The sequence below is a fragment of the Falco biarmicus genome, chromosome 4 (assembly GCF_023638135.1).
Source record: "Falco biarmicus isolate bFalBia1 chromosome 4, bFalBia1.pri, whole genome shotgun sequence".
NCBI classification, from domain to species: Eukaryota; Metazoa; Chordata; class Aves; order Falconiformes; family Falconidae; genus Falco; species Falco biarmicus.
In genome coordinates, this window is record NC_079291.1 from 84,560,828 (window position 1) to 84,576,803 (window position 15,976).

Genomic DNA, 15,976 nt, shown 5'->3' on the forward strand with positions numbered 1-15,976 from the left:
TTGTTTCATCTGTGCAATAATAATATAAAATGCTACACTTTTGTGTTTGATCATGCTCCTGGTAACTTGTTTGATCTGTTTGCTCCAAGGATGTCACTTGCCCTTAGGTTCTTCCAACATGACATGTCTGAGTAGCCTGTGTGGACAGGACAATCTGTTGCCCTGAGGAAGAATCTGTGGTAAAGCCTTCACTGGTAGTCATTGCTTAGAGATGTGCATTTTTTCTCCCAAATCTGGCAAAGTTAAGGGTGACCTTTCTTGAATCTCATCTCCTATTTATTGCTGACTATTTCTATATCATTACTAGAAAATCTTTGTTTAAATAAGCTACAAACATGTATCTCCTATGCAGAGCCTTTAGTCCAGTGTTGTTTAAATGTTATGCATTTGCTTTTAATTGAATGTACAGCGTGATACAGGGATGCTGCAGAGCTCTTCCAGAACTGATTTATAGCACTGCTGCTGCAAATTTAAATGTTTCTTGACACACACTAGCAGGTATGACACAAAGGCAGTTAACTGAAATACCGGATCCAGGCGATCTCTTTGCATTGTCCTGTGACTTTTTTGCATTACTAAAGTGAACGGGTGATGCATTGAGCCACAAATGCAAAACCTCATATGCAGAATACCTATGTAGTCTAAAAATGACATTGAGCATAGTTAGCAGCCCTGATTCTAGCAGCAGATGTTACCTGTTCTCTATCCCGTCCTGAGTGGCAGCAGGGCAGTTAATTTTGTTTTCTGGAGCCATGTGGTAGGAGTAGGGACACAGCCATTAGGGCTATTTTTGCTACACAGCCTGTGGCTTTTAGACAGCTGCCTGCACTGGAAGTCTGTTACAGCGGGGGAATGCGAGGTGTCTCTCTCAGACACCCCGACAGTTCCTGCATCCCTCCCTCGTTCTGGCACTGGCCTTTTGTCCTGACCTGCCGTGAGCTGTGTGAACCTGCTCAGGTGGGTCAGAGCCTCATCGCTGTTTGCAGGTGGTGAGCTCATCCCCTTGAGGTGAGGCTATGTTTGCTGTCAGACAAGCAAGGTGAACCGTTTCACTGCGGAGTCATGCCAGCTCGGTGCAAGGGGAGCATCCCTTTTGGCATCGGCGAGCTGCTAGGTGGGCTTAGCTGTTGTCTGAAAATGCCCTCACCTTCCCTCCTCCCTGTCAAAGCCAGTTTGTGTGTTCTGTGTCACACTGTAATACCAATCTGGATGTGTGAACAGTCAGGATGAAAAAGTGAGGGGACGTTACACACCTCTTCTGAGTCAGGGTCAACGTACTAGGCCATTCCGGATGGCAGATGGAGCTGCTTTTGGAACCACTCCAGCAACTGGGAGTCTCAGACTCCCTTATTGCGATGTTTTCTAACTGTGAGACAATTATTTTTAATATCTAATTAAATTTCACTTCTTGTGCGCTCAGTCTATTTTTTTTCTTATAGCTTTGGTAGGCCCCAAGAGTTAATTACAGTCCTCTTTGCAGTGGCCTGTAACGTACTTGAAGATTGTCAGCCTGGCTGTTACTCCATCAGCACTATCTTTTGTAATTAATTAACTCAACCAGTGGGTTCTTTGGTTGTTTCTCCAGTCTCAAATACTAATTTCATGCAAATTTTCGCTCATCTTCCTGACTTCCCCGCAGTTTGCCTAGAATGGGTGCTCGGTTCCGAACACCACGCAGCAGAGGTTTTCCTGCCACCTAGGCAGGATAATCACCTCGCAGACCTTCTCGTATTCCTGTGAAGTTTCAAAATGCTGTTTGCCTCAGAACTACAGCACCGTGTGAAGTCATTCAGGTTGAGTTGCTGTAGTCATTGCTACTTATTTTGTGTTTGTCCACTTAATTTTTCGTGTTTCCTACTCCACAATTGTTTTTATTGAATTTAATTGATTTCAGATAGTTTCATCCATTTAACAAGTTGCTCTTGAATTACTGTCCTGTCTTCCAATTAAGTTTGCGCTATGTTGATGTAGTTTGTCCCTTCTCTAAGTATATATTATGTGATGTCACTGAAGCTATTGAATGAAAATAGTGAATGTAATCAATTCCCCGTTAACTAAGAGGGGTTGGGACAAATTAAATGCTGGGGAAAACATTATTGGTGTCTCGATCTACACTAAGTCGATGCAAATTCAGCTTAGGCTCAGAGCAGCATGAATGTGCGCAGTGTCAGCATGGGTCTGTAAACAGTATGAACATGTTCACGTGGCGCCGTGCCCGAAGTAATGAGCCTTCCAAGGAGCGCTGGGGAATGCGGCGCAGAGGCGCTGAAGCTGGTTGCATGAAGAATGTAACCACATTTACTTGGCGTGCACTGCTTAGTCTTGCCTGTACAGAACCAGTGCTGCTGTTTTTACGTTGTGGGGTGGGTGAACTAGGTCATCCTTATAGAGAAGCTAGAAAATACGTTCATCTCTGCTGCTGAACAGAAGCTGCAAATATCGCCGTGCATGTATCCTGACAATTTAATGTAGGTGGATTGTTACCTATTGGTAACTTTTTGTGGCTTTGGGGATGTTTTAAGGGAGAAAGAGTAAAAACAAATGACTTTTGGATGGCAATCCTAACACAGCATAAAAAAGAATACATCTGAACAATCTCCTGTGAATGCTGAGGTCACTCTAGAACTGCCCGGTTGCACGCACCTGTGCCAGGAATCACTGAAATAAAGACTTAATGTTGCCATGTGAACCTGCATGAAGTACTTGAGCGTGCATTTAAATGTTGCATTTAAGCCATAACACTTGACATGAGATTTTTCTTACAAACAGCAAAACTGGGAAATGTAAACTGACATGTTGTTTTGATTTTTTTTTTGAACTATTTGGTAATCTGAAAGTTGGGGAATTTACTTGCTTTTTGAAAAAACAAACACCCTTGGCCAGTAAGAGTACCTTAAGAAAAACAAGTGGCAGAGCATCTAGTTGAGGTCACAGTTTACATTCAGTGCATCGGGTATATTTCCCAGGGTTTTTTGAGTTGCCAGTTACTCAGCTATAAAGCAAGTTGTGCCTCTTAATTCCTTAAATGGACCGACCAACCCATCTTTGCCTCTGGGTAAAGCTGTGGTAATAAACAAACAGATCAGTAACGAGGACGAATTTCACTTGCTCTGTACAGCAGTAACATGGCGAAACTGAGAACTTTTGGGGTTTGGGTGATTCATCTATCTAAATAGTTTTTCTCTGCTGGTGCTGGCGATACATACAAGGAGCAGTATTTACTATATTCTGTTTCTTTCAACATAGGGATTTTAGTATGCACGGGCCATTCATAGCATATACTCCTGTGCTCCGGTGTACCATCTTTTATAGCTGGACTCCAAGATTTTCAACTGGAAACAAGCTCAAGGACACTTTCCTGTTTGTACACATAAGCAAACTTTTTTCTATTGAGCAATCTGTTATTTCGATAGTAATGGAAAAAAACACAGTGATCCAGAATCCTTTTGCCAGAAACTGGAAGGTTTTAAAGATGGGTTTTCATTTAGAATGCAAATATTTCTTTTTCCTAAGTTAAATTTCTTTTTCCTTCCAGAAAGCCTTTTCTGATGTAATTGCCTTTCTGTCTGTGCAGGGGTGGGTAAACTTGTAGTTTATGGTGCAGTGCATAATGCAGTAAATTTAAAATAGTGCTGTAATTTATTTTCTCTCTTAACAGGAGTTGTGCTTCATGGTCTTAAACTGACTGGTTCTGTTTTCAGATTCTTCCATGTTTTAAATTAGTTTTCTTATGTACTTGGATTCTTAGGTTAGAGTTTCCCAGAAGGGGTGATGGTGGTGGAGAGAGATATGCCAGCATTAGGTCAGTAAATGTAAGGAAAAAAAGTCCACCTCGTTCTTCTTGTGCGTTCAAATAGGGTAAGCAGTGGCAATAAATACAGATAAATTTAATTTATCTTTTAATTCCAGTACTCTACAGAATGGATTTGACTTACAGCGCCCCCAAATGGTGTCTGCACAGGTCAGATATTTAAACTAGAACAAGTGTTCTCCAACTGCACCAGGGTGCATGCGTGTGTCTGTTAGGGCTTCTGGATGGTAGGGGCTGGCTTTTTATTTGACTCCTGTCCATGCCAAATGAAAATATTTGTTTATGATATATGTGATATAAAGAAATGTTTATGATTAAAAGAGGAAAAAGAAATCCAGATTTGTGTAACGATATGTTCTATTTAGAACTTATTTAAGATGCACTCAGTCATCCTCCCAACCTCCCAAAACTGCAGGATTCAACGTGGCTTATGAATCTTGGTGCACACACATATATACATAATATTTAATAGGGAAAATGGAATAATGTAATATAGGAAAATACTTACATTAATATATAAAATATAAGATACATAGAAAATTTGATAACATGTATTACGAATGTCTTTTTATAAGTTAAGAAATAACTGCTGTAGAACTCTTTTGGCTTGTGATTTAGAAGGCTTTGCTTAAAAGTCAGGTAGAGCAGAAGAGTGAGTGAAGTTTCCAGGTTGTTCCTCTTGGTGATTGAATAGCTTGAGGGGGCTTGGGGAGTGGGTGGTGGTAGTGGTACAGCTCGAGGAAGGTAGTTTGTTTCAGAAGGGATTTACGATGATTCAAAATGAGCAATAACTAACCTAGCAACCTTGAATAACTGGAGAAAAGGTGCCAAGTGAGAAAAATAAAGACAAGGGAATTTCAGCACATTTTCACCTGGTTCAGCAGTAACTCAAAGAGGAAAGATTGTTGCCCTGAGTGTTCATCTTAACATACCTGCTGGGGATCCTTAAGTACCAAGCAAAAGGATAGTAATAAGCAGTCTCATTTGTAACCTGCTTATGCTGATCAGCTGCAGGACCGAGCAGGGTGCGTCTGGTGAAGAAGAGCCCATGGTGACTTGGGAAGGTGGTTTCAGTGGGAAGTTGAGGCAGTGAGCCTGCTAGGTGGGAGAGGGTCAGCGCAGCGAGGAGGTGCAATGACAAGAAGCCTGGAGGTGCAGCCTTAAGTGTCCCTGATCTTGCTGCTCAGCACTGCTCAAAGCGGGTGGTCTCATCATCCTGGTGGTGTTCTTTCATGTTACTGGGCTCGCACTAGTTACAGGAGCTCCTAGAACATTTCTGTGGTTTGCTCATTTTTTTGATGTTTCGGGATCTTGCCACATCTTTTTTTCATTCTACTGAATAGTTTTAGTCTAGTCTTCCAAAGCCACATACCCATTTTCTCTTCCTGGTAGCTTTTCTGTTTAGTGAGGGTTTTTTCTGTAGCTTGGTGGTTACGTAAAACAGAGGAGTGTTCAGTGTAGGCAATGCACGGTTTTCAGGCTTCGCCTCTGCAAATGTGCATTGTCTTACTTGAACTCAGCAGTTTATAACTGCTCAGCATCTTGAGTGGTTCATATTATTTTAGCATTATGCATTTTCTTTATCAAGTTTCTTCTGTTTTGTATCTTCTAGATTTTTACCCCTTTTTGGAAATAATCCTTTGGGATTGACAGAGTAGTTTTGCCATTGTGCAGGCTTTTTCTTGAATATAAGCAATGTTCCTGGAGTAGTACTGTTGATGTGGCCTAAAAACCAACTGAATTTTGTGTGGGCATTTTTATTAACTCTTGAAATTTATGTGAAAGGGGGTGGGGAAATCCCTAAACATTTCATATACTTCTGTATGTGCTCCTCTTAACAGGCACTGGAACCAAAGCCCTCCTGGCTGCTGCAAGCTTCCTCCCGGCAAAGCATTACACTGTAGTCCCAGCATGTGTTTCAGTTCAGCTGTGTCCCAGGTCCCATAAATGTTTTCCCTCCTGTGTTCATCAAACCCCTTTGGGGTCTGTGTTATTCTTTAATATTTCTGTATATTATTTTTGCAGTGTTTAAAAACCAACCAACCCAACCCCACTTTTTCTGTCTTGATAGCTTTCTGTGATATAAGGAAATCATAATACCTAAGTTCAGTGGCTTACTACTGCAGGAATAAATTCATGCTTTTGCCTTGTATCTGAGAAGTGGTGGAAAAAGTATAAGACGTGGTTGCCAGAACTCAGGTGAATTGTAAGATAACTTCTGAGAATGCATGTCAAAATTTTCCTTTTAAGATAAGAACTTAATGTGGTCAAACTGCTTGTTCCCTTTAGGAATAAACAAAGGAAAATCAATTCATTCTTTACAAATTATACAGCAAAGCTATAGAACTGTTTTTGAATTTAAAGAATACAGTCAGTACCTTTTTGGAAGCTCAGGTTGTGCTCGAACACCTTTTTTTCTTTCCATCCCCCCCCGTGTGATTATTTTTTTATTTATGGTAGATTGCATGCTGTCTGTTTGCTGGAGGTAGAGACATTGAATTATTGAGTTAGTTTTTAAGATCACGTGGCTGAATTTTTTTTCATTTAACTTGGCTGTGGCAAAAGTTTATGTAGGTTTTTCTTAAACAGTGAGAGGTACCAGAGCGTGTCATTGGTAAGTGTATTTGTAAAAAAACTATTCTTTGTGAAAACCTCTGAAAAAAGCTTTTTCTAATACATGCGACTCAGTATTCCTGCTTCTGCAGGTACCTTTGGGTTCACTAAACCACACAGTTATTTTTTTGACAACTCACATGATCACTATGTCACAGAACGCCATGTATTTTCCTGTGCGGACTTGTAATTTCACTTATCTGCATACTGCTGCTTTCTGAAATGAGTATTTCTTTAATTACTATTTCCAAAGGTATTATCTTTTTAGAATAATTGCTGTCACTAACCCCATTAGCAAAGCAGTGCTGCTTCTGGCATGCAGGTGGGGCCAGTGTTGTGTGGTATGGCCTGCACCTGAAACCTGAGAGAGAATCTGTTTTTTGTTTCAGGTGCTAAGTAGGGCAGCTCTCCCCTGAAATCCGTTTTCAGAAAGCTGCTCTTAAATGGTGTTGCAGTTCCTGTTGTATGAACGTAGGATGAAACTCCAGAATTGTTCTAGAAATCTTCATTGCCATGCTACACTGTTTATTTCCAAGGGTTATGCTGAGCTCTCTTTAAATAGTTCAAGCAAGCAGCTCCTCACCTTGCACTGACTTCTGATACTGTCTGATGGTGCTTCAGGGAAATGTCAACACCAGCCGGGGAACTGGGAGGGCTGGGGGTAGGGGACAAAAAACTGCTCTAAGGTGTTGCTAGCCTGTGTTCAGTGTAAAAGGGATCTCAAGCTGGCTATGTTTTAGTGCATCTGAATGATTCCTGATTGTCTCAAAACTGTGTTATATAGTGACCTATGTTATTGCTTCCAGAACCTTCATTCAAATAAATCACGGGTTTCTGTGTGGTAATATTTGTTCAGACTGGTTTGCCTGCTGTCTTTCATACCCCAGCATGAAGCCGAGGTTTAGAGACAAACAGAACCTCTTCCAGGAGAGCAAGATAGGCACCTGATTGGTTTTTCTGTATTTTGTATTCATGTGTGGTCCTCTCATTTCCCTGCTTCCCACCTTTAATAGCTGTACAGTTGCATTTCACAGAGAAGTGGAATTTCCTTATCTTGTTTTGGCTTTTTCATCTCACCTGCGTGGGTGGACTTGCAGAACCAGTGTTCTAGATCTCCCTTCATCACAACAAGTGTTGTTGCCCAGTGTTGCAGATCTGTTTGAATGTATGAAAAAGCAAAACCCGTTACTGGAAGAAGATTGAAGAACTGAAGCTGACAAAGGTAAGCCAGCTGCTTAGAACCTAGTTCTGAGACAAAATGTAAAAAGGATTTCTCAGATGGGTTTACCTGTGCTCAAGGCATTGCAGAAGTAGTTTTTTGTTTTGGGTTTTGGGTTTTTTTTGCTGCTTTGCTTACGCCCTGCCTGTCCAGCACGTGACAGAAAGGGAGCAGGGGTCATACACCGTGTATGATGATAAAAGGGTATTTTGGTTTTTATGATTATATCATAGGTGACAACTTTGCCTTGACAGAAATAATTCGTTCCAATATTTACATTTACATCAGCAAGGTTCAGAAGTAAAAAGTGCTTTTCTGCTAACTACGCTTGCCACGAGCACACATCTGTGTATAGAAGATGTCAAGTATGTCATTGGTTGCTCTTGCTTATTTCAGAAACAGCTAATAAGAAACAGAAATAAAGATAACACTATAAAGCACAGCAGAAGTTTGCAGAGTACCACAGCTTTATTCCTGGAGGTTGGATGCTGCTGGCAGTCCTTAGACAGTTAGCCCACTCCTCTGTACAGATGCAGTCCACTGATGAGATGCTAGTGGAGACAAAGATGCTAGCCAAAGTGGACTGCTGCATTTGAGGCTTTGGCACATCATTTTTCTGTTAATTTATGACCCACATGTTGCAATGCTTGACTATTCCCATTAAATATTGCCAGGCTTTATTCATGGGGAGGGAGTAGGTGTGGCAGACGGGTCTTTAACATTCTTAATATTTTATTGACCAGAATGCTGTACAGGCTTTAATTTTTTAGCTGTTTTTCTTTCCAACAAACTCATTTTTTCCCATAAAAGTCAAGCACAAGAGGATACGTTGTTCTGAGTTCTGTCAGCTCTTTAGTTTTATGTACATGAAACTTTGATGTTTTCCAATATGCTGCAATTAGTTATGCGGTATCTTAGCTGTAGTGCAGCACATCATACCTGTTTCATTTCAAATGTCAGTTTAAGAGACAGTATAGCAGCTGCAGTCATTGCTCCCTCAAGGATAAGACTGATGTATGCTCCTTTATGTTTTTCCCTTTTCAGCCAAGTAAGTGCTCATGTTTTGCTACATTCACCAGTTCCTGATTTTTATTAGAGTTTGGAGTATTCACATTTCAGCCTTGTCTGTTTTGCAGGTTACTTTGTCTCTCTTCATTCAAGTGAAGTCATAGTCTATGAAGCACTCCGTTTAGACCCATGAAAAACTGACACCAAAAGACCAAGCAAGCAGAGTAAACCAAGGGAGCCTTCTGACGCCTGTAACTAGTCTTCTGGTGGCAACTTTGAGGAAGATTTGATTCTTGTGGTCACAGGGAAAGAAGGTCCAGCCACAGGCATGTAATAAATGATGCTTAATAAATGATTCCAAAAAGCTGCCTTTATGTGTTTGCTTTTACTTGTGATTGCTCAATTAGGTTCCAATAAGTGCTAGGGTGAGTCTCTAGATGGATTGTTGGTTTTCCACTAGTCCTCTGCAGTGTGCAGGCTGACTTGCAATTCCAGCGCTAACAAGAGGGACAGAGTTTTCCAGGGAGAAATAGGGAGAGAGTCTTCAGCTTCTCAGAATACCCTGCTGCATCTCAGGCATGTCCAGGGAGCCTTACAGGCTGGGATTTAAATAAAACCGGTAATTTTAAAACAGAAAATACAGGGGAGAGGTAGGTAAGAGGCACCAACCAAACATTTCTCCATTGCACAGCATAAACACCGTTCTGTTGTGATGTTGTTTGCAGAGATGTGTAGGCTGGGGATTGAAACAGGATTGTATACAAAGTCGAAGCATCACACCGTATTTCAAGCTGCTACAACAAATTAACTATTTAATTAACACTTTGCTAATGTTGTGCATACACTTGTTGCCTCCCAGCATGAAAATAAAACAAATAATTGCAATAAGCGTTCTGCCCAATAGAAGTTACTGTAATAGAATGAGAAACTTTGTCCTGCACTTTGAGTAAACGGAAGCAATGGGAAGCTGTCAAAAGGAGGACAGTGTTGCATATTAGATACGGGGGGTGGGGGGGAAATTAAATTGAGAGGGCTCTGTGTCCATCGCCTACAGCTCAGTATGCAGTTCAAGCTGATGGAGTGCCATTTCTCTCTGGTAACATAGCAACTGGACCACACCTCCTGCTATAAGATGCTAAAGAGCCCTTTGAGCACTATCTGGTGTACTGCAAGGGAACTGCACCACTTTTAATTACCACAGCGTTGCCAGCTGATACTCCCCCTGCCTGCCCCCCCCCCCCCCCCCCCCCCCCCCGGAATAGCAAGGAAATTCTTCATTCTCTGTCAAGTAATCCTGTTTTTTCATTCACTGTTTGTGTAGTAATCCTATTTATATTGCAGAAGAGGACTATGTTAATTTTAAATTAATACCAGAAGTGTATCTATCGGTGCATTTTATTTTGTTTCGAAGTAAGTTTTTGATTAAAAATAAGCATTCTTGTCCACCTGATGCTCGTCTCATTTAGCACTCCTGTGTGGTGGTATTATGTTAACATTTTGGAAGAATACTCAAGGATTTGAGCATGTTTTTCTTCTCACTTAGACTTTGCAAATGACTGAAAAGCTTTCCCCACTCCTAACCTCTCTTCTGTTGTGCAACAAAAGAGCTTTCCTTTAAGCATCTTGGTTTCCAAGCACAAGAAATCGTCTCTGGGCATTACTGAACGTTTGACTTAAGGTGTGATGAATCCTCTTATGCCAAGTTGAATTTTTTGATGTATACTGTAGATTAATGTTTAACTTAGCTAAAACAAGTGTGGAACCAGTATTGTTCAGAGTTTCTCTTTTCAGGCTGTTTTGTTCGGCTCTTGGGTTTTGTAAAAAAAAAAAAAAAAAAGCTAAGTCTGCATTGGATGTCACAGCCTGACTGTTTCATCAAGGCTGTTTCCTTTGCTGCCTGTCTTAGGAAGATGATTGTTGCATTGTAACAGTGCAAAAACTTTATTCTGGCTTCGTGACCTGCATGAGGGAAAGCCTTTTAAACTATCTGAAAACTTACTTATTGATTTATTTTAACATATTGGTTTCTTACTGTAGCGACTTAACAGTTGTTGTCATTGCACTTTGGTATCAGCTTGGGGAGGGGGCATGTTTTGGTGATGTATGGCAAAACAGCCACTGTAAAATAACGCTATTGGTGTTGCTGTACTTCAGTGTACCCTTTTTTTCTGAGCATTTAAAAAACAAATCCTAGCGTAGGTCAGAAAGCTTGTTGGTGGCAACTTGTGACTTGAGTACATCAAAACCAATAGCCTACCTAAAACAATATAAGACTGTACTTGGAGCTATGCATATATAGTATATCTGTGACAATATTGTGAAAACTACATGAAAATGCAAATACACCATTTTGTTAACTTGATAATGCTTATGCATCCCCTCCCCCTTCTGTCTTTATAGGTCTACGAGGGCTAATCAATCTTGGGAACACATGTTTTATGAACTGTATTGTCCAGGCACTTACCCACACTCCACTGCTGCGAGATTTCTTCCTCTCCGACAGGCACAAATGTGAAATGCAAAGCCCCAGCTCTTGTCTGGTCTGTGAAATGTCTACGCTTTTTCAGGAGGTGAGTGCTGTTTGCAGCAGTAGCATCGCCTTTCTACAGATGCTGGCTGGTTCTTAGCCCAAACGGGCTTGTGTTCTATTTGCAAATATAAAGGGAATGTAAATTATGTTTTCCCTCAAGGTGTGGCAAAACAGAGCAATAAAGGTTGAATGAGACCTTACTGTCAAAAATACCCAATTACTGAAAAAGAAGCTATTGACCTCTTAATTCCTATTCTTAAGTCACTCTTGTTTAGGCAAAGCTGGTATTGGAAATAATTACAGTGCTGCCTGCTCTTCTGAGACTGATCTGCGAGTCTATAGTCTTAAAGCTGAATGTGCGCTTTAATTAAAGGTGCAAGTTGTAGCTGGAAAATATGTCACAGGCTCTTTGGGTGATAATGGGTATGAGACTAAAGCAGTAGTATATAGCATTGTGGTTTAAGGCGCTGGATTATGTAGGTCTGTATAAATATTTTAAAGATCTTGATTCAGTGGTTTCTAACAGGGAGAAACATCTTTGCTATCAACTCTTACGTGAAACCCGTTAATGGCCAGGAGGGTGTAGAAAAGTGAATGCGTTGGTACAGTTTGTACCTTCTGTGTATTGAGCAACTCTTCTTTCCCATTCTGGATCAGGTGTCTGGCTTTGCAGTGTGCCTTTCTCTGTAGGTCTAGCCTGTGCTGCAGGAGACAGGCACAGGCTTTTCCTTAATAAATAGTCAAAGAGCTTTATTAACTGCCTTAGTTCTGTATCAGTAATGTAAGGACTGTGGCTAGACTTGGGCTTCTAGTTTTAAGCTGAGTCTTTAAAAACAAATCAATCCAGTTCTGTGCGTTTCCCTCAGTGGTGGATCTGCTTTATTGGTAAGTAAAAAAAACAAACCACCCCACCCCCAACAACCGGAAAAAAAACCCAGGAGAAAAAAAAAAAAAGGCAAGCTATAGTGCATGCTGTCACAGAGCGTTTAAGGTATTTAAGATAGCTGGAGATGTTTGTATGCAGAGCATGTCTTTTGTGTGTATGCTGTCAGGGAAGTTTGTTCAAACTGAGAAAGCCTGAAAATAGCTTTATCTTGTGATTTTCAATTTGATTTTACTTCTGTGCCTTTTTCACCAGAGGTGATTCTTTTTGCTCATTGCAGGTGAGTTAAGCATATACGGAAGGTAAAGTCCCCCTCAGACATTCCAGGACAAAGTTGTTTTCTGCTTATATTTGGCACTCATTAATTTGCTACCTTTCATGCTGCTTATCAGTCGTTAGTTTTATGTTATACTTCCTATTTTTTGATTTATTTTTCAGTTATCCCTGAGTCTGTCAGGAAAGGAGGTAAAAACAAGAGACAAGCATACCAATAGGTGGAAGCTGGAGGTTTATTGAAACCAGGCATGCAGCTAAACGGGGAAAAATCACTCTGCCTAGATAAAAAAGTTCAGTCATGGTATAGAAATATACAGTTTCTGTATGCTGTTAATATAGAAACCTATTTACTTATTTTTTAAAAGGTACTATTTTAATCTTGATATCCTCTCATCAAATTGTGGTATAAAGTCTCATTTCAGTGAATATCACCGCATTCTGTTTATGCACGTACATTTTTTTTAAAATCCCTTGGGAAAGGGGAAATGAGTGTTACGTTACAGATTGAGGGGTTGGAGGAAAGATCAGGACTGTCTGGGTAATGATTTTTATTTCCATTTTTGCATGTGGAGCCCTGTTGATGGCCTAGGATGTCTTTTGCTAGACTATGTACAAGCACGTAGCAAAGAATAGGCTGTTACCCAAAACAGGGCTTAAATGCAGTATTTGCGTTACGGTCGTAACAAAATTTAATTTCACACACAACTTTGGGAATCTCAGCCTTCATTTTCCCCAGTGAAAACTCACGCCTACGCTTGCATTAGTTCTAATAATTAACGTTCTGTGACACGGGGGTATGTGAATGAGGGAAGAGCCATATCTGTGACACCAGACTGTGAAGATAGCAGTGCAGGGGTCTCTGTCCTTATTTCACATTGAAATACTGCAGCTGTGTGCTGTGGGAGGACAGCAAAAAGTGACTCAACCACCTTGAAGTAAAACTAGAGCTTAGCCCTCTGCAAGCCAAACTGTAGTGTCTGTAACCAGCTCGGTCTATTTTAACTTGCAAGCAGTAAATACCATGTTATGTTTATAGCTCTGTCAGCACTCGTTGTAAAATTCTGTTTCCCAGTGAGTTTTAATTTCTCTGCAGTCAGAATTAAAACCAAAATGTTGCATTTTTGGAGCAGACTGATTATAGTTTCATGTCCCTGCTATATGCAGTGATTATGATGAAGATCCTGTGCTGTCTTTGCAGAGATGTGCTCTGAGCGAAGGAAGGCTAACCAGTGGAGATGTCAGTGCTCTGGTTAAGAATTCCTTTGTAATTGAATTACTGTGGAAACTTTGGTTCAGGTTCTGTCTTGTTTTTAGGTAGCTTTCCCACCGGGATTAACTGATGTAGTTATCCCAAGGCATTTTACCCAGTGACAAACGATCAGGGCAAGGGTTAACTTCATCTCCGCTCCGCCCCTCTTTTCTGAAGGTGTGATCTTAGGCAGATGGAATGCCAGGGGATCTGGTGAATGCATGCCAGTAAGAACTCTCCAGGAGCAAGAGACATTGTTTGGAATGTTAAATAAAACTTCCTATACTTAAATAGGCAAGTTTTTGCTATTTGTCTTGTTCCTTCTTTTGTTTAAGATCTTTTAGTTACATAGTTTGTGTGATTTTTCTGTGAAAATAGGAAGCTACAAAGTTCTTCCACCTTGAAGTAGGTTACTGGTGGCTAATGAGTATCGGATGGTTCTCAGAATCGAGGGTCTTTTTCCCTGGTAGCTTTTCCTGCAAATATGCCAAGCATTGACCTCTGTTTGTTTTAAAAATATTTGACTGCATCAATTAACATTCTCATTTGTGCTACTTGAAACCTATTTCTCAATAGAATCATGACATGAATTACACTGCATAAGAAAAGGAATGGAAAGGATTTGGGAATAACAGATAGTGGTGAAGCTGGATGGAGGGAAGATAGAGCACACATAATCCATTCATTGAGCCTTTTGGCAGAAAGGGTTTGTGCACTACTTTTTACCTACTGGCATTTGTGTTTTAGTTTTGCTTCACCAATGAAAATTAATTTTGGGATGGTCCACACCCTAAGGTTTATCTAAATCCTTTACAGAACGGCCATTCGGGATGGTAGGATTAACAGATCTGTATCTCTGTGTACTCTGAATAGTGAGAATACCTGGGAATATAGCAGAATGCAGCACATCTACCAGAGATGTAAAGAACAAAGCCTTCTTTATTCCCATCATTACTCATCCTCATGAGCCTATCAAAGTGCACAGCACAACTACGTGGAGAGGTGAGAAGTGAGGGCAAAAAGGAAAAAGAACGAGATGATTTATGGCTTTGATGTCTTAAGATGGTACGCTGTTGAAATGGCTTGTGTATAAAATAAGTTACAGCAAAGGTAGAAGGGAGAAAAAGTAGTTACGGCTTTTTACAGAGGCAGAGGCTTTGCGTTTTGTCACGGGAAGTGCAGGGTTTGTGCTGACCTAGTAAAATCTTTTCTCTGAGATAAGTATAGAACGCACAGGGCGTGTGCGAGCAGAATGGTTTTTCTGACTCCTTGAACCATTGCTCTTTGGGAAACCTGCAGCCAGGTGTGTGTTTATTCTGAAAGGCACGCATCTTGGCCACTCCATTTATCCATTGTAAATTTTCAGAACGCTGAAAGTCTTAATTAAGAACCAGTTTCCAAGAGGAGGTTTTAGCTTCTCAAATTGTACAGGATTTATGCCTATAAATTCTTGATTACAAAGCTCAGAGACTGTTCAGTTGATACATTTGATCTATCGTATATATGTATCTGTTTGGTCATGTAATTAGGAAACTTCTGTGATGAGTTATTGGCAAAAGGAGAAAGAACAGATGTGTGTGGTGGTGGATTTTTTGTTTTGTTTTATTTTTTAAACCTGACTGGTATCTGTATATTGTTGGTAACAATCATGCAAAATACAAAGCTTAGAATCCTCTAAATCAGAGAACAAGTGTTTTAAGTCCAAAAAAAAGAAAATACTGTTACTTGGGTTGTGTGTAAGAATGGAGGCTTTGAATCCTGGCTTGGTGGTTTGGGGTTTTTTTCTTCTTTTTATTCTGGAACAGCGATCTAACAGTGTATTACCAAGCATTTTCAAATTGCTCGAACTAGTTCTCTTTGATATAAACAACTGATACTGCTGAATTGAAAACAAATTTAAAGAAAAATTGTTTTAAATTATATTGGTAAGAACTGTGCTATACATCGTTATTTATATTTGCACACTTTAATGAGAAGGTTTGTGTAAGAGTGATTGAGCAAGACTTTACATGGACTTTTTTTCCTTCCTGTGGGTTGGAACAGCTCCAGTAGGCTGCTCTTCCCAGCAACAAGGAAACGAGAGATGGGGTGGAAGTTTTATACATTCTAGTTAAAATATTACCATTGAATGTACTTAGATCCTTTTGTTTCATTTTTATTAGAACAGTGAAGCTTCCCCCCACCCCCACATGTATTCAACAGCATTCTTACTAGGTGTGTTTCTAGTTTCCGTGTGCTAATGGCTAATAATTTGATAAAGCTTCTTGTTAGATTCTTCTAATACTAACGAAGCACTAGAGAATGTAAAATCTGCTGGCAGGTCTAGTGTCTGCAATGGAGTAATTACGGAGAGTGCTGTTGGTTAAAATGACCGGAGAGCTCTGGGA

General features: G+C 40.3%; 1 protein-coding gene across 3 annotated transcripts in view; it reads left to right on the forward strand.

Annotated features, from left to right (window-relative positions):
- The window catches only part of USP22 (ubiquitin specific peptidase 22), a 110,960-nt gene that overhangs the window by 72,388 nt on the left and 22,596 nt on the right, over positions 1-15,976 (forward strand). For all 3 annotated transcript variants that reach the window (XM_056334055.1, XM_056334054.1, XM_056334053.1), the window contains one exon: positions 11,052-11,221. In XM_056334055.1, coding sequence (XP_056190030.1) covers positions 11,052-11,221 — 170 coding nt within the window. The remainder of the gene's footprint in view (positions 1-11,051; positions 11,222-15,976) is intronic.